This window comes from Siniperca chuatsi, linkage group LG17 (genome assembly GCF_020085105.1).
Source record: "Siniperca chuatsi isolate FFG_IHB_CAS linkage group LG17, ASM2008510v1, whole genome shotgun sequence".
NCBI lineage: Eukaryota > Metazoa > Chordata > Actinopteri > Centrarchiformes > Sinipercidae > Siniperca > Siniperca chuatsi.
In genome coordinates, this window is record NC_058058.1 from 10894012 (window position 1) to 10920261 (window position 26250).

Genomic DNA, 26250 nt, shown 5'->3' on the forward strand with positions numbered 1-26250 from the left:
AGTCCCATTAGGATGCAAACAGCAGTAAGTAAATTTTGTGTTTTAAAGGTCAAATGTCACTATTAGGGTTAAAGGAATAGTTTGACATCTTGGAAAATATGTTTATTTGCTTTCTTGCTTTCTTGCTGCTGGATAAGAATATTGATACCACTCTCATATCTGTCTGTAACCCCAGTTTGTGCTCCTCATGCATAACCATTACATTTGAGTCACAGAGCTGAGCAATATTTTGTATTTTCATACAAATACAATAGAAAGTAACATCAATACAGAAAAAAATACAAATATAACCGATAATAAATTTGTTATATTTTGGTTCACGTTGTAGAAATCAAGCAAAGACATATGTCATTTCCAGCGCCCATCTTTGTTTGGATTAGAAAACAGAGTCAGTTTTGCAGCAAACAGGATTTTTTTCCATCCAGATGGTTTGAAGAGTCTTTAATAATTCTTGAAATACCTTCAGAACAGCGGTAAGTTTTGTTAAATGACCTCTTGGGTTTTTCAAAGATCGCATGGTATTTTTTTATTTATTTTTTAGAAAAACAGATGCTTAGCCCTGTGACTCACATGTAATGATAATACACGAGAGGCACAAACTAGGGCTAATCTGTCTGTTAAACAGGATGCTACAATTTCTTACTTGGAGAACACACACACAATGAGGTGCAGACCAGTGTGAGCTTCAATGCAAGTCCATCAAAATTAAAACAGGCCTTCATCAGGGTGGTGTCTGTGGCTGTTTCCAGTTTGAGACCGATATATCACCATAGATACTATATATACAAAACACATCCTTTTCTTCTACTGTTACCCTTAGTACAAAAAATGCAAGAAAAATATTTATGATCATAAATAAAGAATACATTATTACACTCAACCTTTCACAATATTCTCTAACAAATACTTTTTCATCTTAACCCATAAATGGGTAAAAAGGTTGAATATCCATCTCTCTCTATACATAAACAAATTCTTTATTCTTTCAACCTCATTATTCAGACTACTCTTTCAAAACACAGTGTATTCAAATCACATCCATCAAACTTATTAACAAAGTCCATCTGGGTTTGAACTTAACACGTCCATCCGAAAACAACATTTCCAGTAGTTCTCAAAGAAATAGATGGTTGTAGCTTCACCTCATTTGAAGCTACAACCAGGAAATGGTTAGCTTAGCATAAAGACTGAAAACAAGTGGAAACAGCTAGCCTGGCTCTGCTCAAAGATAACAAAATCTGCCAACCAGTACTTCTAAAGCTCACCGATTAACACCTTACATCTAGATTGGAGTCACCGTGAGGTTGCCAGGCAACCAGCGGAGACCTCAGGAAGTCACTGCGCCCGGCACATAACCCACCGTAAAAACACAACTTGGCATTTTTACACTTTGTTTAGTTTGTACGGATAAAATAAACAAGATATAACATGTTAGTGTTATTAGTGAGCTTTAAAGGAGCTGGTAGGCATATTATGTTACCTCTGAACAGAGCCAGGCTAGCTGTTTCCCCCTGTTTCCAGTCTTTATGCTAAGCTAAGCCAACTGTCTCCTGGCTGTAGCTTCATAATTAATGTACAGACATGAGAGCTAGCAGCTCGAGGTTACATTAACTGCTTCTAGCATAACACACCTGAATCTCTGACCGAATTGTCGGTGGTCGAGTTGCATTGTGGGTAATGTAAGGAAGAGGAATGTGTGGAATAAAAAAGACAACATATCTGGCTCTGCCTCATTGTCAATTGTCCGACAATCTTATTTAAGTGCAACGCTAAATCGGTGGGGTACTCTTTTAAGATTTCACACCATAAAATTTTATTGGCTAACACTCTACTTTTGTCCAACTGCTCCAGGGCTTGCTGGGACAGGATCTAACTGTCTATTAGAAGAGAACTTCATCTACTCAACTCCAATTCAAGACAAAAAAGGCCACTCTGACAAATCAGACGTCACAGGCGAGTGGATGTATGTGCTGGTTTTGTCGATAACACCCTATTAAGTGGAGGGGACGTGTCAGCGCAGGAGAGGGCCTAATCCAATCAGTAGAGTAATTAAAAACACACAGCACAGCAGCCCTGATGGCTGATGGCTGCATTGTCAGGGGCGGCATTCAGCATTTAGCACAGAGAGGGATGAGCTGTAGTCATGCCAGGGCAGAGCGATGGCCATCACTGCTGCTGTGAAATTACAATCACAATCAGGATCAACAAAATTATTATGCAGAGAGTGATCTGTGGCACTATTACAACCATATTATTGTCCACATGATGTTCATAATCCTCATTCTCCTCGTCCAATTATCATCATCATCATTGACATGGCTGTAATCCACACACTGCTCAGTGTTTTCATTCATCTGCCTGTATTGTTTCCTAATTAGCCTTTTCTTTATAGCATTGGCTCTCATCATCTTCTCCTTTATTTAGCTCGGTTTCTTCCTCGTTAATTAACACCATCGCCTCACTCCTCCCTCCAAAAACCCCCAGCGACCTCCTGCCAGTGTTGCTGAGCTCCAGCCAGCATGCAGTTGGAAAACAAACCACCAGATGTCACCCATGCATCGGTGCCTCCAATTTGTATTTTTATAAAGCATAATGCATTTTGTTTTTGGCACTGTGTCACACTGGCGCTTGGTGCATAACAGCACAAGGATCACGAGATGAACTCAAAGTCAAATTTGCGCACATTGAGGCAGTAATATTGCGGGGATACAGCAGCAGCTGCAGCAACAGGATGCTTCTCCTGTGATGATACATTGCTGAGGCACATTGGGTCCTCGCTCCACGCTTGGTGCAGTTTTGTCTGGTTTAACCGGTGACTTAGCCATCCTTTTTGCCTCCAAGGGCCACTCTCCATCCACTGTGTGCAGCCGAGCATGAATCTGTAGCTCGGGAGCGCTCTGGATGTGTGACAGGCTGCCTAGGAGAGGGGTAATTCCGAAGGGCAGAAGAAGTAATAGGGTAATCTATTATACAGTCCAACTCTTTCTTCCTCCTTTCTTGCTCCCCCCCCACTCTCCCTCTCTCTCTCTCAGCCTTACGGTTTCTCGCTGCCTCTGCCCTTGCATCAGCATTTCGTGAGGACAAATGAGAAGTAGAGTTTAGCTATGCACATTCCCGTTGCCCTCATGCAGAGCCCAGCACTTTCTCAATTAAACCAGAGTCCATCTGCCCCTATGATTCAAAGCTCACCCCCTGCTGAGTGGGGGAAGCTCTCTCTCTCTCTCTCTCTCTCTCTCTCTCTCTCTCTCTCTCTCACACACACACACACACACACACACACACACACACACACACACACACACACTTGTAGACATACACAGTTCCAGTCTAGCAGTGTGTGACCATAACCGCTGTGGTGTGTTATCATACGTGTAACCAGCTGCCATTTGTTTTTGACATATGTCGTGCTACACATGTTAACCAGCCATAATGCAAACAGTGGAAGATATGAAAAGGTTTTAAACAGTAATTCATCACAATTTTCCTTTTCACATAGAAAAAAAGGAAGGCAGACATTAAATGCTGAGAAGTGATTTAAAAAAATAGTTTTTCAATAACATGCCTGTTTTTGTGCTGAATTTGTGCACAAAAACAGACACTAAGAGGCAAAAGGAAGAAAAAAAGGATTGGATTTACAGCTACTCAGGTTTTTGTATTCCTTTTTCCGTCTTAGTGCCTAGATTTGTACACACATTGAGCATATCTAAAACATTTCTTTGGACTGAATGGCTCCCCTTTTTTTCTATGACCTGTTTAGGAAGCCTACTTTTCCACTTTTTCTGAATGCATTGCTCTTCCTTACCGCACTTTACCTTTTTTCAATCAATTCTCCATTAGCGTTAAGTTCATTTAAAATTGTGTGCATCATCTCTTTCTATTATCTTTGATAAGGTCAAGTCATTTCTCTCTCTTGTGCTCTCCATTTTAGTCCCACCTCCCAGAGAGATAGAGAGAGAGAGAGGGCTCACAGCTACCATCTCCTCCTCCTCCTCCTCTTCCTCCTCTTGCACTCCCTCTCTCAGCTCCCGTCTCTTCCAGCACACGCTTACACTCCTTCCCTCTGATGCCGACTGGATGCAGACTGGGGGATTTCCAGCAGCTTCCTGAGTCTGTCATCCCTCTCCTCCCTCCCCTCCTCCTCCTCCTTCAGCATCCGGAGCGTCTCCTCTTCTGCTTTCTCTTTTCTCCTGCTCCTCACCACCAGGATGTGGCACTCTGTGGCTCTGCTCCTCTCTGGATTCTCTGCTTTGATCCACGGTGAGCCTGCCTGCCTCTCTCTCTCTGTCTTTCATTCTGTTTTTTAGGAATCAAAATTGCAGCAGTGGCTCTTAAAGTGTGATTTTACAGGTATTCAGGAATTGGAGTCGATGATGGGCTTGATCTAAGAATCTGGCTCACCTGTTTGCTCACTTGTTTTCACAACTGTGTTCTTATTTTTCTGGATACTGAGTTGACCTAGGGGTTGGCTGCTTCTACATGAGATGTTTTAACAGGCAGATTGACATGTATTCTGTGCAGCGAGGCAGATGACAGAAAGAGTGTGTAGAAGAATCTCAGCAGTCACAACATTTCATCGCTTTTCTTTCCTCATTCCACAATCCTCTGCCCGAATCTGTGTGCATGTCAGGGAATCTTCCCCCCACAGAAAACAGGTCACAGATCAATTGAATTGCACGTATAGATCGGCTCTTCCATCTTGCCTCCCTGTTGTGTTGTGGACGTGTTACTGCAGCTGAGCTGATGGGACTCCAAGCAGCAGAAGTCGTGGCTGAATATAAAGGCTGACAGTAGATGACAGGGCTGAGAGGAGAGCGGGTGAACTTTCCCTACAGGCAGAAGCAGCGAAATGTTTTTCTGTTTGAAAAATAAAAGACAGATGAGGCAAAAGTTTCAGACTATATTGCTGCAGACTGAATTGTAAAAACACTAGGTTTCAGGAAACATCCAGGGCTTTTCCATCTCTTTGCTTCGACTGAAACCATCTTACAATACCATGAGTGCATGGACGTTTCTGCCACTGCTCCACTGGGACTTGAACCCTGATAGATATTCCCCATAAATAAGCTTCAAAGTCAGAAGTAAAACCATTTTTCCATACTGTTCGACAATGTCTCATATACACTGTGTTCTGCATCTGCATTTCTAGCACTTTATTTAGGTTATCTAACACCAAACTGAATGTTCAAATCCAAGACCCCATCTTTTTAAGTGCTTCAATATTACACTGATGGGAGGAATCCTAGATGTTTTGAGCATCATTTTATAATGAATTCCCTGAGCTTCAGCATGGCATAAATGGTAGATTCAGAAACCTTGGGATCTCAACTAGAATATAAAATAAAATCTATGAGTTTGGATAAAGCTTGGCTGTGTTATGAAGGACCCACTGATAGGAGAGGAAACATAGAAGCTACAGTAACACAACATCTTTCACATTTTAAATTGGTCTGCACATTTGTGGTTCATAGTACAGTCTGCTTACAAGTCCATTCAATTTGTTTTTAAAGTCCATAAATATCTCTATTCAACATTGTATGTGTATTACCTCTAAGCATTTCAAACTAACCTAATTACACATTCATTAGTGCCGATTATGCCCTGATAAGCTTTCCTACTATTTCTAATTAGATTTGTTTACTGAATGTTCTACATGCTCCCTCTGAATCTCCTGTTTGTCAATTTCCTAATGTATTTTTTAATATTAATGTTAAATCTTTCAATCTGACTGAGGAGCTGGACATCTCATCCATATTTAATTTGCAAAGCTTAAACCATAAAATTCAAGATAAGGGTGACTAATGGTGCTAAAAGCTTTTTATTTCTGCTAATTTCATCATTAAATCTCCTGTTTCTCTCCCTTTCTGCTATCTTTTCTTTTTAGTCTTGTTCTTCTGGATATATTTATAGATAAGGAAGTTCACTTCCTGAGGGCGAAATCTTCTGATTTGATCAGCAACCTGTTTTTTTTTCAGCATCCGTCCTTGCCTGATTGTACTTTACTGTACAACCCAAAGTCTCATTTGATTCACTCGTGAGGTTATTATTATTACCTCACAAGGAAACACAGACGTAATCTGTCATTAAGGGCTTTATAGGTGACCTAAACTTTAACATATAGAGGTTTTATCATGGTGTGGAGTGTGGTTTCATAGATGAAGATTTTGTCAGATTTAAATCCTCTCATATTTTTCTGCCTCTCCAGTGTCGTTGCAGGGTCCTCACCAGAGGAACCTGTTGAAGAACCTCCTGAAGGACTACAACCGGATGGAGCGGCCAGTGGGCAACGACTCCCACCCTCTCACCGTTGTCTTCTCCCTCAGTTTGATACAGATCATGGACGTGGTAGGTGTCTACAGCCGCTGTTGTTCTCAACCTCACTGGCCACCAGTGGATGACAGGGCTGAGAGGAGAGCGGGTGAACTTTCCCTACAGGGAGAAGCAGCGAAATGTTTTTCTGTTTGTTTGTGTTTTCAAGAAGAGGTTTTATAACAGAAAGTCCAGCAAATAAAAGACAGATGACAGACTGGGACTAGAACTCCTTGAACCCTGATAGATATTCCCCATAAATAAGCTTCAAAGTCAGAAGCAAAACCATTTTTCAGTTTGTTGTCAAGTGAATTATAGAGTGTGACAAAATATCTAATATTAAAATATATGATGATGCTTTTAATGTTTGGTTAATTAATATGAAAATTAGCCTAAAAAAGAAAATTAAAATCATTATTTGGCACCAAGTTAGGTATTCTGTGATCTGTGAGCACAGGCTTTTTTATATTTGTGGATTTGTCATCTTTAATAAGGATGCAAAATAATATTCCACTCTTTGCCTGGTCATTTACAGAGCAAATGATTTCTAAGAAAAGAGATGTGCTAAAAATGTTTTAAATGTTTTTCAGGATGAGAAGAACCAGGTGCTCACCACTAACATATGGCTACGGATGGTAAGGACCGCTGAGAGACTGTTTTGGGGTGATAATGAATTTGCTGCAATTAGGGGTTGAGGTGATTTTTATTTTTGAACTTATTTACATGGTTTTTAACATGTCAATTGAGGTACTAAAATATGTTCAGAAATAGCTCATCTTTTTGACAGGAAAGAAATATACAAAAGTAATATTTTGCTTGAGGTAAATAATTTATCTATGAGTTCTATTACAACTAAAATGAACAGCAGAGGGGATTGGAGGATACAGACTGTATCTGTGATGTAGAAAACTTCTGGTCGATCTTCACTTTGGTGAATAAAATAATAAACTCGATGAGCTTCTGTTGACTTAAAGTCACACTAGGATAACACAGAGTCTTATACCATCTGGGAGGGGGAAAGAAAAACAATTATGGGTAACTGTAAGTCAATGTCAAAGTGTTTCTCAAGGGAGCCTGGAAACTCTCCAAGGTCCATCTTATCTGTAGCTCTGGACATGTTGGCACTTCCTAACATAAAACATACCTGATCTGAAGGGCACTGAGGCATCTCAGGTCAACTACATGTAAAGCTCAACATTAGAAATTCTTCTTATCCATACATTTCTTCCACAATCTGTGTCTGTGTGTTTAAGAGTTGGTTTGACCACTATCTCCAGTGGAACCAGAGTGAACATCCCGGAGTCAAAAACCTCCGCTTCACCACAGATCAGGTCTGGACACCAGACATCCTGCTCTACAACAGGTAAAACACGCATAAACACCTTAACACACACCTCATACATACACACATTATATTTCAACAAGTAGTGTCACTTCCCCCCCTGTCCTTCCTCAGTGCAGATGACGACTTTGACTCCACCTTTAAGACGAATGTTCTGGTGAACTCCAGTGGCTACGCCGAGTATCTGCCTCCAGGTGAGTCTCTCCTCTTTTTTTTCTCTCATTCATGCTCTCACTATTGTTCATCTCCTCGCTGTGCAATGGCAACATCTGCAATCTTTGCATGTCTCCCCTGTTTGTACACTTGACATTAATATTTTATTAGTATAGAACAGCATCCCTGGTTACTCACTGGTTACAGATTCCCAGCACTGTGAGTAACACCTATAAATAGGAGGTGCGCGCTTTCTCCGGTTCCTGTTCTAACCCAAACGCAAGACCCGTGCAAGCCTGTGAAAGTAACGACTCCCGTGGGTTTCCACAGGTCTTTACTTTGTACTTTTTCAGTCGTTTCTTTATACAGCAGATTACAGAGGGCTGAGATTGAATCCCTGGTGTTAGCAGGGGGTTGAGATGAAATGGCCTGCTGAAGTAAAAGTCGAGGACTGCAGGCTCAGAAAGCCACCCTATCAATTCTATTCAGAAGCCATGTTTATTAATAAGCTGCTGCTGAATATAAATATAGCTCCTTAATGCTGTGATTTGGATCTGAGCCAATTAGGGAAAGAATAAAAAGATAGTGCTGTGGAGGAGAGGTTTTACCACAAAACATGATGAGAAAGAGAGCAGGAGAGATGGAGTAAATGGAAAGATTAAGAAAAAGAGCAGAAAAAGGAAAAGAATGAAAAGCAAACCAGCTTTTTTGACTCCCTCACGCAAGACTGGTTGCAATTTCTGAGGTCTTTTGGGACTGTTATTGTCAGTAAACACAGGCAACAGGTCTGTGGGTGGCAGGCATGGAGCATGAGCTCGACACACAGTAAAGAATAATAATTCAAAGGCGGAGGATCCCAAGTGTCTGCTGCACACCATCATTTGAAGAATACCTCTCGTTGCTGCAGAGGTAAAGATGTTATGTTTGGGTTTATTGGTAAAACAGGAGATAAGGTGTAACAGGTTTTTAGCTCATATCTTGATTGCGTGACACTTGCAAACAGGGAATCTTTGGGCCTTGTAATGCCTTGCTGGGAAGCAATTTTTGGAATGGTGGAGTTTTATTTTGGGAGCTGTGCTGCAAGAGAAAGAGAGAAATAGGGAGACAGAGAGATTGTTCCAAGCTGCAGAAAAATCCAGGTGTCTTGTATGAGTGTTGCTTCAAGGTTACTGGATCTATCTGTGAGAGGCAGGTTACAAAAATACACTGTGCATGAAGGTGCACAGATCAGTAGACTGCAAAGGCAGACAGAACTTCTATTACATCAGTGTAATTTAATGGGAGTAATTATAAAGACATTATACCCATGCAGCAAAGGTCACCACTTGCAAGAACTTGGTGTCAGTAACTTGATTTTAGAAAGCAGGGTGCGTATAAAAAGAAAATTTATAGCTAGTACTTAATTTGATGTCATTTTTGTGATCAACCTCTGCTTTGAAACCAGCCTTCAACCTGCTAACCTCCTTACTCTTCTCCAAACTCTGCTTTCATGCTCTGAAGGCTGATTAGCATGTTGGCAGCCTCATAATCAAAGTCTTTGGGGGTTGTAAGGCTTCATTGGCATTTTGGTTCTGTGTGCGTCTCAACAGGCTTGATTCGTTTATTTCAGTAATTACTTTAAGGGCTGGAGTTTGCCAGTGACCACTGCGAGGATCGTTGTGATTCGTCGTTTGGGGGTGAATACCAGCATGCAAGTGTGTCTTTATGATTTTGTGCTTGTGTGTGCCTTTGCATATGCGTGTGAGTGCATTTATTTTGCACATTATAAGTGGTAATCTGATTAGGACTACTGTGCACAATCTCATTTTTCAGTGTCACTGTAGATGTTTCCTTCTATCGCCAAGGCTTAGCTAGCAGCTGTGTGTGCAGGCAGCGTACAGAAACAGCATTTGTTTGCAGAACAGAATATCTGCAACCTGTGAGTGACAATACTGCTGCCAGTTTTTTTTTATTAGACATTTCTTTGATGGGAGGTTGTTTCTAATCTAGTCTTTGCTTTCACTTCTCCAGCCTCCAAACTCAATTTTAAACTCTCTGTAGACTTGCACAATGTTAATAAAAATCCTATTTCAGTGGTTGTGATGCAGCATTTCCTACACCATTCCTATATAAAAAATGTAAGGTGGTTGAGTTGGCTGAATATGAAATGAATGAATGATTCTTTCTGACAAGCAGCTTGATATTCAGGACAGGCTTTCTGACACAACACAAGTGGTCCTCCGATACATCTTTCCCTGTCATTTAGTCAACTGATTGTGGAGCTTTAACTCTCTGTCTCCTGTTCTTTTGCTCAGGAATCTTTATGAGCACATGCAATGTGGACGTTCGCTGGTTCCCTTTTGACATCCAGAAGTGTGAGCTGAAGTTCGGTTCTTGGACGTATGACGGCTGGCTGCTGGACCTCCAGATGAACGATGCTGACATCTCAGGCTACATGCCCAATGGAGAGTGGGACTTAGTTGGTGAGTACGGTGAAACCTCTGCATTGTATCCTTATCAAAAACATCCAGTCACAGAGCAATAGAGTCAATTTCTCTCTGTCCCTGCCTGGTCTTCCAGGAGTTCCTGGCACCAGAAACGAGGCCTTCTATGATTGTTGTAAGGAGCCTTACCCGGATGTGACGTTTGTTGTGACAATGCGGCGGCGGACCCTCTACTATGCCCTCAACCTGCTCATCCCCTGTGTGTTGCTGTCTTCGATGACCCTGCTCATCTTTGTGCTACCAGCTGATTCGGGGGAGAAGATCTCATTGGGTATGTGGATCAAAAAGAGCAATGGTGGAGGAAATAGATGGACAAAAGGCAGTTGCACAGACACAAGAAGAGGAAAAAGAGGGCTTGTTAGTTTCATGTCTTGGTTTTCAGCTTAGCGCACACAGTGAGGTGTGAAGACCAGTGTGAGCTTCAATGCAAGTCCATCAAAATGAAAACACGTTGCACAATGTTTTCGTCTATTTTGCCTTCATCACGATGGTGTCTGAGGTTGTTCCCGGTTTCCGTATATAAAGTCCATTGGTCAGTCATGAGACTTCTAGATCACCATATGATAGATACACTATCGTCATCTTTTTTAAAAAAGAAGCTTTTTACAAAATACCATATTTACTCTTAAAGGTACCCTGTGGAGTTTTTGACCACTAGTAGCACTATGGATTTTATGAGTGGGTCCCCGTTTTGTTTACTCTCACGCGCATGACAATGCTCAAAAACATACAACACGTAAGTAACGTGATACACATTCCTGCCAGTGGTTTCAAACTATTCCACTGATCTACATGTGGCAATAACACACCAAGAAATGCAGTAATGCACCAACAAAGGCAGAAAAGAAAAGACTGCTATCTGGTAAACAATGCGGGTTTCAAAAAATCTGCTTTGCAAATTGTTATGAGGAAGGAAGCACCAAATTCTGTATCACTAAGAGTAAATATGGTATTCTGTAAAAAGTATTTTTAACAAAAGATGAAGCTAATGTAAAGTCACATGACTGACCAATGGGCTGTATAAAAGGAAACTGAAAACAACCTCAGATACCGTCCTTAAAAGTTTGGTGAGGTGAATAAAACATAGTGTACAGGAGAAGAGTTCTGCAATGTTTTTTCATTTTTATAGATTTACATCACTGGAAAATCTACGTCGAAAAGGCAAGCACACTCCCTTCCCTCAACGTCCAACCTACCCACGAAGTGTCCATGACCAAATCAAATCTCCAACTTGGGTGCACTCATGCTCCAAGTTGTGAATGTACAAGTACTGCATATATAGCATGACTGCCTAAAACTGAGCGTTCACAACAAGCAAACCTTCCTAGAATAAAGAAAAAATGAAATGGTGTGACTGAAGACTATGGGGCGGGATGAAAGAGGCAAAGGGAGAGGGTGTGGAGCTGAGAGAGGAGAGGGATTACAGGATGAAATAGAAAGATGAGAAATGCGAGGAGGAGGAGCAGAGATGGATGGGTGTGGGAAGGGTAAAGAAAAGGGAACACAGACAGGAGAAGAATTTGAAAAGGATGAGAGAGGACAGCACAACAGAGAGAGGGAGGACTGATGAGGAGGAAAAGGTGGGAGACAACCAAATCACACTATAATAGGCTGGAAGAGAGAGAGAGAGGAAGCTGTGCCGAGATCAAACAGCAGCTGCAAATAAATTTTAATATCTGTTTCAACGTGTTTAATACACAAGATGGATGATCATCAGGAAAGTTAAGACACCAGACAACACACACTCTAGATTGTCCGACCTTTCTGAGTAAAGCAGAAAGGATAAGTCAATTAATCGAATAGTGAATCGACAATTTTTTTTTTATTTGTTTCAGCCATTTTTAAAGTAAAAATGCCAAATTCTCTGGTTCCATCTTCTCTTTTCTGTTTTATATGATTGGAAATGGAATATATTTGGGATTTAGACTGTTGGTCAGACAAAAAAGCTATTTGAATATGTCACATTGGGCTCTTTGAAATTATAATGGTATTTCTCGCTATTTTCTGACATTTTAGAGCAAAAAACTGAGAAAATAGAAATAGTCAAGGCTGACTGAGAAAATAGTCAGCAGATTAATTGAATAAAATATCGTTAATTGCAGCCCTATTTCTGAAATTACTTGTTTTTTTTTACAACTAACACTTGAAATGATGAAGGCAAATGACAAGGTAATACAAAATATGAACCTCTTTTTTTCTTTTTACAAAATGAACCAAAACATGGGTCGATAATAATGAGAATAAATATGAAATAAAAATTAAACCATATTTCAAACTAAAAAGAAATCAGGTCTGAATTTGAATCAAACACTATTACTAAGCTTGTTTGCACTTATTGCATTGTCTTTGTACCAATCTGATCACTCACCAAATACACCAAATTAAAAATTAAAATTTAGATAAATGCTTGTGGTTTTTTGTAAATACTATCTGACTCATGTCTGAGTGGGAAGGAACTCTTAGGGAAGCATTGTCAAAACATATCTTTAACGTCAGTACAGGATGCATTAAGCAGCATTTCTCTACAGAAAAAATGCCAAGCCTTACACACACGGCCAATTAACCTTTTGATGTAATTAAGGCTAGTGAATTGATTAGGGGGAGAGAGCTTACACACTGCCTTCCAGGAAAATACTCTGTCACTCAGCTTGAGGGAGGAAACACGGGGACCAAGTGACTGAGCCTTTAGGGTTAGAGGAGCATGCTTTTAAAAAGAATAATTGTCTTTTCTGAGGAAAAAAAAACAACATAAAAGAAGCATTTTTAATTTTCTTAATATCCTTAAAGGGCATTCATATTTTATCTCTCGGCCTAGGAGTTTAATTGAATGCTTCTGAATGGGGACAGTTTTGCCAGCAAAGCACTCCTTAAATTCTTTCTGTTGGAGAAGTGAGACAGATAATGTGGAGGTGGATAAATGAAGATGGAGATGAGTTTCAGTGCAGGAGTGTATGAGGTGTGTGTTCACGTGTACGCAGGCGGAGTTTGGACAACTTAAAATGGCTATTTGCTGTGTGGAAGAGCTTTTTGCTGTAGAGGTACAGAATGTCAAGTTATTCACTCTATGAGCATTAGCTGGTCATTTACATAAATCGAACCTGGTCTCATCCTGAGTGTGACCATTTATCAAAATACCAAAATACCGCTACTCAGGGGAGGGGACTAAACCACAATGCTGATTACTTAACAAAATGTAGTTCCTACATGAAGTTCTTATATCTTTCTGTCTATCTATCTATCTACAGGTATCACCGTCTTGCTGTCTCTTACTGTTTTCATGTTGCTGGTCGCAGAGATCATGCCAGCCACTTCTGACTCCGTCCCTCTTATAGGTATGTGAGAGAGACAGTGTGTGTGTTTCCACGAGTGGTTCACATGGTCCTTAATATGCAAGTCATTTAACTGGGCTTATGACTTTTTACTGAGTGTCAATGTGAAATCAAAATGTTTTTACTCATTAGAGATGCTGCACGAAGTTTCCATCTGACAGTGACAATCAATATTTGGTCTCTTGTGTTGGTTTTTTAAGTAGTAATTTCTAGCGGTGTACAATAGGAAGTAGCTTCTAGTTGAGCCCTGGTGGTTTAAAGTCAAGTCAGGTTTATTTATTTATCATCAAGACTAAGCCATGTTGTGAGGCTGTACTTAGGAAAAGTGGTGCTTTGAGCTAAATGCTAATGTCAGCATGAAAACATGCCCACAGTAACAATGCTGACAAGCTGATGTTTAGCAGGTATAATGTTTACCATGTTTATCATCTTAGTTTAGTGTGTTAGCATGCTAACACATGCTAATCAGCACTAAACACAAAGTACAGCTGAGGCTGATGGGAATGTTATTAGTTTTGCAGGTAAAATACTTGATGAACTGAGACTTTGACCTGATGATGGTTCTAGATAAAAGGTTCCAACGTTATTACAATTCATCCTGAGAGGGGGGGCATGAATGTTTGTACCGAATATCATGGCATTTCACGCAAAACCACAAATGTCAACCTCATGGTGGCGCTACAGAAAATGTCAGGGATCATCAAAGTCATTAGGATTCATCTTCTGGGGACCATGACTGTCTGTACAAAAATCCCATCCAATAGTTGTTAAGATATTTCAGTCTGAACCAAAGTGGTGGACAGACTGAAAATCCCAGGTTTGTCAAAGGTCTATACAGTCTGTCCAGGATGTCACACCCTCCACCTATAAAGATTCTCAGTTTGGATGGGTAAAAACTACACAAAATAAAGAAACAAATACACAATTACAATATATTACTACACAGTGGTAGAGCTAGAAAATGCCAAAAAAAAAACCCTAGAACAACAGAATTTATTTTGCCCATCTGCTCACCTTAAAACTTAATTGGCTAAATGGATTGCGGGCACACTGTCGGAAATTATGTTTAGTGAGCTAAGATTGCAGCCAGAGACAGATGCATGGCCATCTTTGCATAAAGACACAAATCCAGGTCATTAAAAAACTTACAAGAAAAGTCATAATCACCAGAGCGCTGCCTTCAGCATAATTCTTTATTAAAAATAACTACCCTGATGCAGTCTTAATGTGTTGGTTGTGACTACCAGCAGACAGTAGTGTTGGTAGCAGGTCCCGTGTTGGCATGAAGATATTTAACAAAGGATGTGTTCATTCTGAATAAAGCAGGGAAGAAACTGAGAGAATATAATCCTTACAAATTCATGTTATTCTTCAGTATTTTTTGGCAAAATAATAAGGAGCTTCTCTCACTCACCTTGCAGTGCTAGAAACAGAAATAAAGTGTTTTCAGAGGATACTGGTGAATAATGTGTGTTTTTATGGTAACCTTGTAGGAAATAGTAGGAGGCAGTAGCAGGAAATTACAGTGTGTATAAAATGACTCGAAGATGAAATATAACACCGTTCCATTCTCTACTCCGCCCAGGTCAGTACTTTGCCAGTATAATGATCATCGTTGGGATGTCAGTCATCGCTACAGTGGTGGTTCTGCAGTATCATCACCATGATCCAAATGGAGGAAACATGCCCAAATGGGTGAGGCTGAGCTCAAACTCTTCATCATAACCTCAAGTGTATTATCAGTTACATACATCATGCTTTCCAGCTTGTTAAATCATGTAATGGTTGCTCTCCCTATTTCAGTTGTGATATTGCTTTTATTAATCTCTATTTCAGCATTAGTATCACTCCTCTGCCATTTTCAGTAACATGTCATCCATTTGTTAGTGCTATACCTGTTCTCCTCTGCTAGTTTCCTTTCTCTTTTCATTCTCCGACTTCCTCGGCTGTGACTCATCCGGCAGTGTCAGTCTGCCTGAGCGTGTTCATCAAATGCCTCACCACAGACTTCAACAGGAGTGCGTTTCAAAGCGCTCTGGATATGTGGGCGGATTCGATTTGACTCATTCCCTCTTCTCATTTTTCTTGCCTTCTGTTTAATGCTAAAAAATGCATCAAGCCTTTTTACCAAAGTTTTGTTCTAATGCGAATATATCAAAAATAAAGGTCTAAAATAAAGACATAAAGGTCTAAATAAAGACATAAATGATATGCAAAAAGACATAAATGATATGCAATTGGTTAAAAGAATGTTTGGTCTTGCCAAATAGGAACATGTTCTTCTTATTTCTGTAATATTAATAAAGAAATGAAACATAGAATGGCAAAAAAGGTCTACGTTTATCGATATATGTACAAATAGCTTGGCTGCATGAGAGTGCAGATGCTGTATATATCGATACATTGCAAGGACGTTCTGTTGATGAATGGCCTGTTCAGACAGTCCGATGGCCAATTAACGAGCTAATTGATGTGGTTCAGATGAGTGCATCGAACCAGCACAGTTCATTGCAGCCCGGACAAAAAGCAGCGACAACAGGGACTGTTACCTGGCCAGTAAACACACTCGGTGGAGAATAATTGAGCAGTCATCTGGACATTAGCTTCTCATTAGATGCCAGACACCCATCTGGATGCTGTTGGGCCAATATGCCCTTTCAGGGGACATGTAATCTTTTTCCAAGGGGGTTTTGTTTTCATGTTGGAAGAGGAGAGGAGGGGAGAGGAAACAAGGAGAGGAGGGGAAAATAGAGTAGAATAGAACAAGGTTTAAATTTGCATCAACTTGCGAGCAGCCAATCTTCTCTTTAACTTAATGCTGCAGTTTACTAAAACATTATTGCAAGCTCATTACACAGTAATCTGACAGTTAATCTCAGTGTATCTCAGTGTGTCTCTTGTAAGTGTCCTCTCTGCTGGAAATACAGTTAAAGCTAAAAATCTTCTTTGCCTCCGGCACTTTAACTGGGTGTCCCTGGCGGGGATCTCATACTTCTACTTACACAAGTGCAGCTGCATTTTGAAACAAGATGCAAGGTTGGAAACAGCATCAACGTCAATCCGCGACAAATGAGGCTATTTGCCCATCTTAAGTGGTGTTATGTGAAGGTCAAGATGTGTGGGTGGTTTTCAGTGCTCCGCTCTGAGTTTCTCTCTTTTTCTCTCCACAGGTGCAGCTCGTCTTGCTGCAGTGGGTAGCGTGGTTCTTGCGTATGAAGCGGCCAGGAGAGAATGACGACCCAGAGCGGCCCCCGTGTGCCCCCCACTTGCGGCGCTGCTCCTCGGGCTCCCAGAGCGGGAGCATCCCAAACCCTCCGGACCCCACCCTCCATCTGCTGCACCCACAGAACCTGGCTCCTCTCCAAACAGGGCCCTTCCATGCGGGTCACCCTCACCTCCACGCCCAGTCCAGTGCTAACAACAACGGGAACCTTCTTTACATGGGCTTCCAGAGCATGGAGGACCCTTCAATGCTCTCAGAGCCTCTCCAGAGGAATAACATCTCCACAGGGCCTCCGCGAGTAGCAGGAAGCCCGCCTCCGCATCTGCCATCTCAGTTCTGCAGCTCCCCAACACCTCCTACACCCAATATGGATACTGTAGGCTGCCCCAGCACTGTCTCCAGTGGTGGGGGCTTTGGAGGTGGACCCGGAGGGCTTGGAGGGTGCTCGGCTGCAGGGATAGGAGACCCACAGCTACAGGCTATCTTGGAGGAGGTGCGTTACATGGCAGACCATTTCCGGGAGCAGGACGAGGCCGAGAGCGTGGCCGATCAGTGGAAATTTGCAGGCGCTGTAATCGACCGCCTGTGTCTGGTGGCGTTCAGCGTTTTCAACATCATATGCACCATCTCTATCCTCATGTCAGCTCCCAACTTTGTGGAGGCTATTTCGAAGGACTTCGTTTGAAAACAAAGAGGAAAGAAGAGGGGGAGAAGCATGAAGGAAAGAATGAGGGGAATTAAATGTAAGATGAAGGATGGAGTGGGCCTGGATCCAAAGAAACACAATTTCCAGAAGACTGTAGGCTCTGTGATTTGTGATTGCGAGGAACTAGGAAATAGAAAAAAACCCAAATGGTTTTCTTTGCAATACATTCTGTTTTGTAACTGAAATATAAGAAGAAAACAGATGAGGAAGGGGTACAGAGTGAACTTCAAATGAGATTAGGGTGAGCAGGGTGCTTTATCAGATACTTGACAAGGTGAAATGGATTCTTCTGGTTAATTCAGACTTTACCCCAAAATTAGGAGAAAGATAAGCCAGAAAGGGGAAAAGAAAGAGAAGATTATCAGCCCAATGCAACCTCAAGTAAGAAAGCTCTTAAAGCAAAGGAGAGATTGAGAGAGTAAGAGGGGAAAAGAGACAGGTATTAGATAGAGACAGATAAGTAAGACATTTTGCTGTTTTATTTTCACGAAGAGGGAAAACAGTCCTTCACTCCCACATGTTGAGAAAAGACTGCATCATTTAAAGTGATGTGAGGAGGAGAGGGCAGGGAGAAGAGAAGGAGACTTTTACAAGGACAGACAAGAAAGAGTGGTCGTGAAGAAACAAGACTTCATCCCTCGTGACATTGGCAGAGTTTGGCGGAGCTTGATGCTCGGATAAACAAAAGTGCATCGAAGATCAGGAACGCTGCAGCAGAGAGGAACAGAAGAGGATCTCATCTATTATTCAATCACATCCATCTAATGACCGTCAAATTGAAAGACCTTGGATAATCTTTAAGACTAATAAGCTTTGAAAAGATGAAGTCCCCTCTCTGCTCGCAAACCACTTTAAATTTCTAAGGCCTTATCTCTTTCAGACGATTGCCAATCTGCAACAATCAGCAGAGATCAAAAGCTCCTCAGCAGCGGGCACAGTGTGTAGCGCTTATCAGGACCGGGAAAACTGAATTAACCGGTCATCAACAACGCAGTGGCCAGTAGCTGCACCACAGTGGAGGCTTGAACCAATAACTCATGAAGCAGTTACCTAACTGCATCTGGCAGGTCCTAATAGACCAACGGATCTTATTGGATTTCATATTAAAGGTTTAAAACCTGAAATGGGAGGTCAGGTCTTTAAAAGAACACGAGAGGCACAAAAAAAGATCCTTCAAAATCTCAAAATTTATATGGAGAAGCAACATCCCATCAAGTTTCTGTCAGATCCCTTCAGGGGTTTACAATGTCATGAGTGATTTCACATCTATCTAAAATGAGAGATGGGATTTTAATAGAGCTGTATTTTCATGAAATTGACTGCAGTTAATAAAGTGGTGATTTAAGAAGTTTAAATTTAAAGTACGACTTTCAGTCAGAGCACCGGTAGAAAATGTAACCAATAAACAAATTACGTCAATTGTTGGGTTTTAGGGAATTGAACTTTTTTTTTTCTACTTACTGAGAGTCAGACAACCATAAATGACTTTTTTTGTGTCTCTGCTAGCAGTTTGAATGTATGCTGAATGCAATGTTAACCTAGCTTAGCTCAATTCATGGACGTCAATGGGTTCAAATGTTAGTACAAGTTGGATTACGCATAAGCAATCAAAATTAATAGAGAAATAAAATTATATCAAACTTTCAATCTACTTCTTTTGAACTTACTATGGCTGTGTCCAAAATCATTCCCATTTTATTATATAGTGCAGAGCTTCTGAATTCTGTGTGAAATGTATGCACTATATAGTGCAATCAAAACTTCACACAGTGGAATGTGCACAACATGTAATATTTCTGCAATATGTCATGTGAAAGTTACCATTCTATGACACTACACCTTTCAGTGATGACGCAAAATGACGATGATTCATTAGTGTTTGAAATCTCTGTTTACTGCTCACCATAGAGTAAACTATTGAGTGTCTGTTATAAAGGGAATAGTGAAAGAGTTAATGAGGGAGTGATTTTGGACACAGCCCAAGATTATAAGAGAAGGATGAGTCATTCAAAACAGCTAGAAGCAACAGAAATCCAGTTGCAAGTGAACCTTTAACAACTCTTTACAGTTCAGCACAGGTAATTGCTGAGTCTACCAGTGCTTCACTGTGACAAGATAGTGTCACATTCTCTTCAAATATTAGTTTCCATGTGGATGCAGCTATGACGCACAGCCACTGATAATAAATATAGAAATGTCAGGAAAAATAGTTCCAGCTGTAGGATGTTTCTGTATTTGTGAAAAGAGTAGTAGTAGTATAAATAGTAGTTTATTGTGTCATGCCTACATAGCCCACATAGTTCTTTTTGTCAGAAAAGGACATAACTGGTGAAAACAAATGTTTTAGTATTAAACTGATTCACTGGCTGATACCTGTGAATTGAGCAAAGTAAGTTAAGCTCACTATTCAACCATACATTCAAACTGTAAGCAGAGACATAAAGAAGTTATCCCTTTAGAGGATAAAGCTGGAGCTACTCTATATGTTTTATACTGTCAACAAATCCCATGAAAAAACCTAAACCTACAATTCGTTCATGTCTGTCTCTGAATACTTTCCTACACTGTCTGCAGCACACAGCCCCATGCCCATTTGTTCCTAATGAAGACATAATCCTTAAAAACGGGTCACAAGTATATAGTTTCATTTCATAAAAAAATAAATTTCCTAAAACAGCTGGGCACTAATTTTCAGCAAACATTAGTCAAACAGAGTAAATGGTGCATTTGTTGAGGACTATTTTCAGGTGCGGACTGATACTCGTGAGCGAGTATTTACAGCAGCAGGGTGGTGTACTTGGGATTGAATCTAAATAAACTACAGTGCCCATTTTTATTGTAATGAAGGAACATTTCACCCAGTGCAACAGTGTGGCTCACTGATGTGTTTTTAATAGTTTTTGAAAAACAGTGGAGGTCTATGGCACAGAGGAACAAGCTATATCAGGCTGAGGCTACAGACACTTGTTAGTAAGATAAATGTGTTGTTGGTTTTGGTATTTTCATGGGATTTGATAGTAAAAATATAGAATATTGGAGACTTCTCCTTTAAGAAATGAACCCATTAACATTTGCTTTAACACAAAGATCCAGTAGGACAAATACATGTACTACATTCCTGACCTACACTGTCTCTAGTGGCCAAACACATGAATTCTCGTAGGAACGATCCTCCCATGTGAAGTGCTACATAAAGAGACAGTTGTACAAATACTTTATCTCTATACCTCTCTTCATCTTCTGTTCTTCTTCCAGCACATACTGACAACTAAACACTCACATCTGTACAGAACATTTCTCATCCTGAAAATAAAAAAATCTCTCTTTTTTTTCTACCACCTTTGGTGTGCTCCCTATCTCTCTGTGTTGACAGTGGCTGGCCACTGACACCCAAAAAGAAGAGAAAAATGACAGAGCGAGGGGATATGAGGAGGAGAGAAAGTGCTGACGCACAGTGAGGACTGGACAGGGCCTTAATTGATCACTCGTTCAGGAAGGAGAGAAGAGGGAGGGGGATGGGGGGTTAATGGAGGAAAGAGGGGGCATACTGGGTAATTCATCGGATTTATGAGGGACAGAGGCAGGGGAGATGGGTGCTCAGACAAGCATAACTCAGTCACAGACATCAAATGAAAGGCCACTGCAGTATATCACACCACAAGGGAAAATATAAACAGAAATTAGAGACATATTTTCATGCAAGTATATGTCCATCAAGAGAAGACTCTGAATGTGTGGGGTTGGTGTATGTGGCCTTCACTGTGTCACTCAGTCAGTGTGTCAGACTGAGTAAAGAGTCAGGGGTGTATTTATACTAGTGTGCTGGTCCTTCTTCAGCCCAGGCAAGGCTCCCTGTTCTCTCTGAGGTTGAAAAATGTGCAGCGCTTGCAATCTAGTGGCACTTAGATTTACTGTGTTCACTCAGATGGAATAAAAGAAGAGAGAGAACGTGTGTGAAGACTGTGTGTGTCCATGGGGAAGATGAGCCTAAGGGCTTGCGTACTCATAGAATCAATCAGTTGTTGTTTTTTTCTTCTCCGATTCTCATTTAATAAGAGCGCGCCGACCTAAAGCTTTCTCCCAGGCCATCAGATATTTTACCAGATGGGTAACTCAACTGAACCTCACTGGAGGCACTTTAGGCCTCACACAGCTCTATGACTGTGTTAATGGGGTGGTGATATGTAAGCTAAAAAAATGCAATCACTGCAAAGCATACAAACGAACCAGAAAGAAGCCCACAAGTTAACCTCATAAAGACTAAACACAGCCAGAGATATTACATGAGGCAATCCCATATCGCATATAAACACATTCATTTATAATGTTCATTAAACATTTGCACAACACACTACATACATGTTGAAATACACATTCAGATGCACACACTCATGTGCATACACACCTGTTCTCTCTAAGGGGGCCCAGTGTACTGTGCTGCATGATCGCATGCCAACATCTTGCGGCTGAGGCCGATCAATGCCTTTTAATTACCAAGGGCCCAAAGCGCTGGTCGATACAGCTGAAGAGAAGCAGAGAGAGAGAGAGAGAGATGCTCCAGACGGTGACTGATGCTCCCTCCTCCCAGCAAGCCTACCTACAGATGTGTCGTTAGGCTTGATTAATCCTGCCAAGCCACATTCAGTCACTTTACAGACCGCCGTTTAACCAGCCCGGGCCGCCGCGGTCACAAGGTTAAGTGAACACGAGGTGTCCGCCCTGAGGAAACAAGAGCCTCTTAACCAACAAGTCAAGGGTGGCTGGTTGCTCTCTACAGTAGTGGCTATTTCACTGTTATACTCTAATTCTAAGTTGACTGAGTTATGATTTCTTATTTGACTGGTAGAAAATATTAAGATAAAATGCATCCAAAATGCCAAGGCAAGCTACAAATAACTTCATTCATCCTTTCAATGCATTTCTACTCCAGGACCTACAGGCATTGGCAAAAGTGTAAATTGTAAATCTAAGTTACTGAGAAATTTTACTCATTTTCCAACACGAGGAAATCAATTAAGTTTTATCTACGTCACTTGCACTCTGAATAATAAACTAAGACGCATCTGTTCATTGACTTTTTAAAAGGGGCACTGCAGCGATCTAATATTTCATTTTCATAAAACTGCAGGGACAGATTGAAAAAAGAATAATCAAAACTTAAAGCAGCAGAGGCTGAGGTATCCTGACTTTTACTCTCTAGTTATTAGAGTGCCCGCCTCTTAAAAACACACTTCTGTTTTAATCCCACACCTTCAATGTGTAATGCTTTCGGTTAAAAATGTTATGTCTCCAAACCCAAGCCAAGACACCATCACAGTTATTTCTTCAGACTTTGGAAAACTCCCTCCAGAGCCACAGAAGACGTTAAACAACTGTTTCCACAGGCTGAGCAGAACTCCTTGTGGCGAGTAAACTTAATCGGTTCATGTGTAAAATTGGTGGGGTGCCCCTTTAAACAGTGCCTAATTCTAATGGTGGAATCAGAATGAGAGCAAAATTAATGTCATGGCTGAGCAGTTATTTATGCATTTAATGTCATGTGATTAATCTGCCTGGTAGAATGAAATGAAGTTGGAATCATCATGCAGCCTTATCCAGACACTTGTTATTTTAGACACCTGTTATTTTCCTCACAATTATAGAGCTAGAGTAAATGATATAAAAAACCTGTAACAAAAGAAAAGAAGATGTCCTTGAAACTGCAGAAATGTGTATTGTGCTTTACGGTGAAACATACCTGCAAATGTGATGTGATTTGATGCTACTCCAGAAATTAAAACTCTCTTTTTTAATTAATAATAAGCATAAAATTTAAATCTCATGATACATAACTGCAGTTTTTGGGACATATTTATATCTTACACAATGTCTGTTGCCCCTCTCTGGAGAATGTTGCAATTCAGTGCAACTCAAATGGGTTTACTAAAATGAGGAAAAACAAACAGGGATAATCCAGGACTTCTATGCATGAAGGGTGTTAGGAGTCTTGATTTGAAACTGTTATGCCTTTTAATTATACATTACATAATTATACAAGTTTTTTTGTTACATAACATTATTTGAGATTCCAGATCCATCCTTCTATTCTGGGAAGCAGACAAGGAACAGACACAAAAAAGCAATTTGCTTGGCACGCTGGATAAACACACAGGAAAAGACAGACAAAGAGTAAATCCAAAAGCTAAAGACCAGCACAGATGCTTCTGTGTAAAACTGGGAATGGCATGTTGGAGAGACTCTCACACTGTTTTCACTAAAGCCTCAACACAAGTGGACTTAACACATTTTCCCTCAGGTGTGATCAGTGGGTAAGCAGCCATTCTGTGGGTCTGAGGACATTATTCCACAGTTAAAATCACTCTATCTGTTTAGAAGAAGTGTTCTTAATGTACGACAAGAGGGTTCACTTTGTCCTCCTCCCCACTGCATGTCAACCAGTGGGTGTTGATCCATCTTAGGTCTTACTTCTCTGGTCTCACTTTTTTAAGACTGGTCATTGTGAATAACTTAGTACACTACAAACTGTTATTAAGTTATACCAGTAAAGATTGATTTGGAGATTCGCAGGTCAAAAGACGTCAAATGTGAAGTAGGTCCTAATTACACGTTAAAAAATAATAATTAAAATTCTCTTGAAACAATGGTTATATGAAAACCCTGTTTTCACCTAGACATCCATTTGTATGCTTCACTTTCTTAAGTCGCCCTTTCCTCCCTTTTAACCTGGTTTTAACGTCCTGCATTCAAAATTCCCCTTGAGTACAAAAGTACTATTAGCACTTGTTATTAGTATCAAAAGTAAAATGACTCATTATGCAGTGTTATATTATCATATGTTATAATATTAGATTATTAGCATTAATGCATTGTAGCCAGCATTTTAATGTTCTAGCTGGCTAAGAGGGAGCTAATTTTAAGTAATTCATGTAGTGCTGTGTAGTTTATACTATAACAATGCATCATACTTAATAACATAATCAACTTTTGTATGTAAATTCTTTCTTAATATGCAAAGTACAATATTCCCTGTGAAATGGTGTGGCAGTATAAAGAAGAATCATAAATTAGAAATACTCAAGTATAGTACAAGTACTTCTAACTTGTACTCAAATACAGTACTTGAGTAAATGTACTTAGTTACTTTCCTACACTACCAATGAGCACTGATTTGCTGACCAAAAGACATTTAGATGTCTAACCAGGTCAAAAGTTTTTTACACATTTTCACCAGCATTTTAATCACTATATTTCAATGTGAAGCAGGTCTTAACAACACACTTACTTATAGTCACTGAAATGCTGTTTATGCAATAGTTATATGTATCCTCTTCATCTAAAGACTCTCACTTTTCAACCAAGTTAAACCCAGTTTTAATGTAGATGTCTGGACATATTTTGGCCTGCAAATCACCAAATCAGTGTTTTCTAGAGTATTACTGGAGTCTTAACTTAATATCAGCTAATTATCAGTTGAGTTTTACAATAACGACAAGGTAGCAATGGTTATGGTTGCTAAATAACTAGCACAGCTGCTAAGGTTGGCTACTGACATAAGTATTTAGACTATATATGATACTTAGTATCAGTTTATATACTCTTAGTGTGGATTAATAATAAGTCAATAGTCACACCTGATAGACAATAAGTATTAACACTGGCAAGTTTAAATTCTATCTTTCTCAGAGTTGGACATAAGAAAAATGGCAAGTGAGGGCAGGTGGTGAAGTCAGGGTGGCAGCCTGCAGTCAGCATATAGCCCACATGAGAAAGCTCTAATGAGATGAGTATTTTCACCTCAGCAGTGCCAATGCTAACAACATTTTATGGGCTTTGTTCCACGGGGTGCATTAAGAGGCCCTGTATTTTTGGTTTGAATAATGCCTCACCTCAGTTTCCCACTACCTGCTCCTGTCGAGCACAGTGAAGAACATAAAGATCTGTGCAGCATGTGACCATCAAAATGTCACTGTGCCTGTTTCTCTGCCAGAATAATGTGCCTGTGGACCTTTTTATTAGCGGCCATGCTCCCTGCCATGGGACCTGTTATGTACTGTACAGCACTTCTTCCTGCAGACCTGGGGCTGTTTTCAGACAGGAAATGTGCATTTTTAAATAGAGAATAGAGAGTATGCTCTGAAGACAAGCACTGCAGCAAAGCACTTCCGTTCATAAGTGAGATATCTACTAATCAAGCACAGTTTTTCTTTGACCTGTTTTCATTTGTTTGGCTCCAAAAAAAGTAGTGACATACTTTTCTATTCATCTTAAACCTCTTTAGGCTACTCAAATGAGGATACAGGATACTGAAATGTTTCTGGCCAGGAAACTATCACATCTGTTCCTTGCCATGATCAGCCCTCCTTCCCGTCTCATCCAGCAGGCTTTACACTGCAGTTAGAAGTGTTGAGAAAAACAAAAAACACTGTCAAATCAACTTCAGCCCCTTAACAGTCAATCTGTGCCAAACTATTTTGCTCTGAACTAAATATTTACCACCAGTGACCCAATATGAACTACATTTGCATAAATGCCTCCCACACATGCACAAATTATAGGCCGTATCTCTCCAAACGTGAGGCGGTTAAAATAAACCTTGAGACTGAATGAAGTGCATGAATGAGACTCTGCCATCACCTTGCTTGGCAGCTCACAACAGAAACGATCATTAAAGCAATTTATTCAGCATGGCTGTAACATTTTGACCAATT

At 40.4% G+C, this 26250-nt stretch overlaps 1 protein-coding gene across 2 annotated transcripts; it reads left to right on the top strand.

Annotated features, from left to right (window-relative positions):
* The first annotated feature begins 2340 nt into the window (after positions 1-2340).
* Positions 2341-20882, top strand: chrna11 (cholinergic receptor, nicotinic, alpha 11). Of its 2 annotated transcripts, none has more exons than XM_044171640.1 (10): positions 2341-2958; positions 6203-6342; positions 6897-6941; positions 7560-7669; positions 7763-7842; positions 10096-10263; positions 10361-10555; positions 13530-13616; positions 15199-15308; positions 16784-20882. In XM_044171640.1, the coding sequence occupies exons 2-10, from the start codon at positions 6265-6267 to the stop codon at positions 17519-17521; spliced, it is 1611 nt and encodes a 536-aa protein (XP_044027575.1). In that variant the 5' UTR covers positions 2341-2958; positions 6203-6264; the 3' UTR covers positions 17522-20882. The 2 variants fall into 2 exon arrangements, with proteins under 2 accessions (XP_044027575.1, XP_044027574.1); XM_044171639.1 differs by lacking the exon at positions 2341-2958 and adding an exon at positions 3632-4257.
* The last annotated feature ends 5368 nt before the right edge of the window (positions 20883-26250 follow it).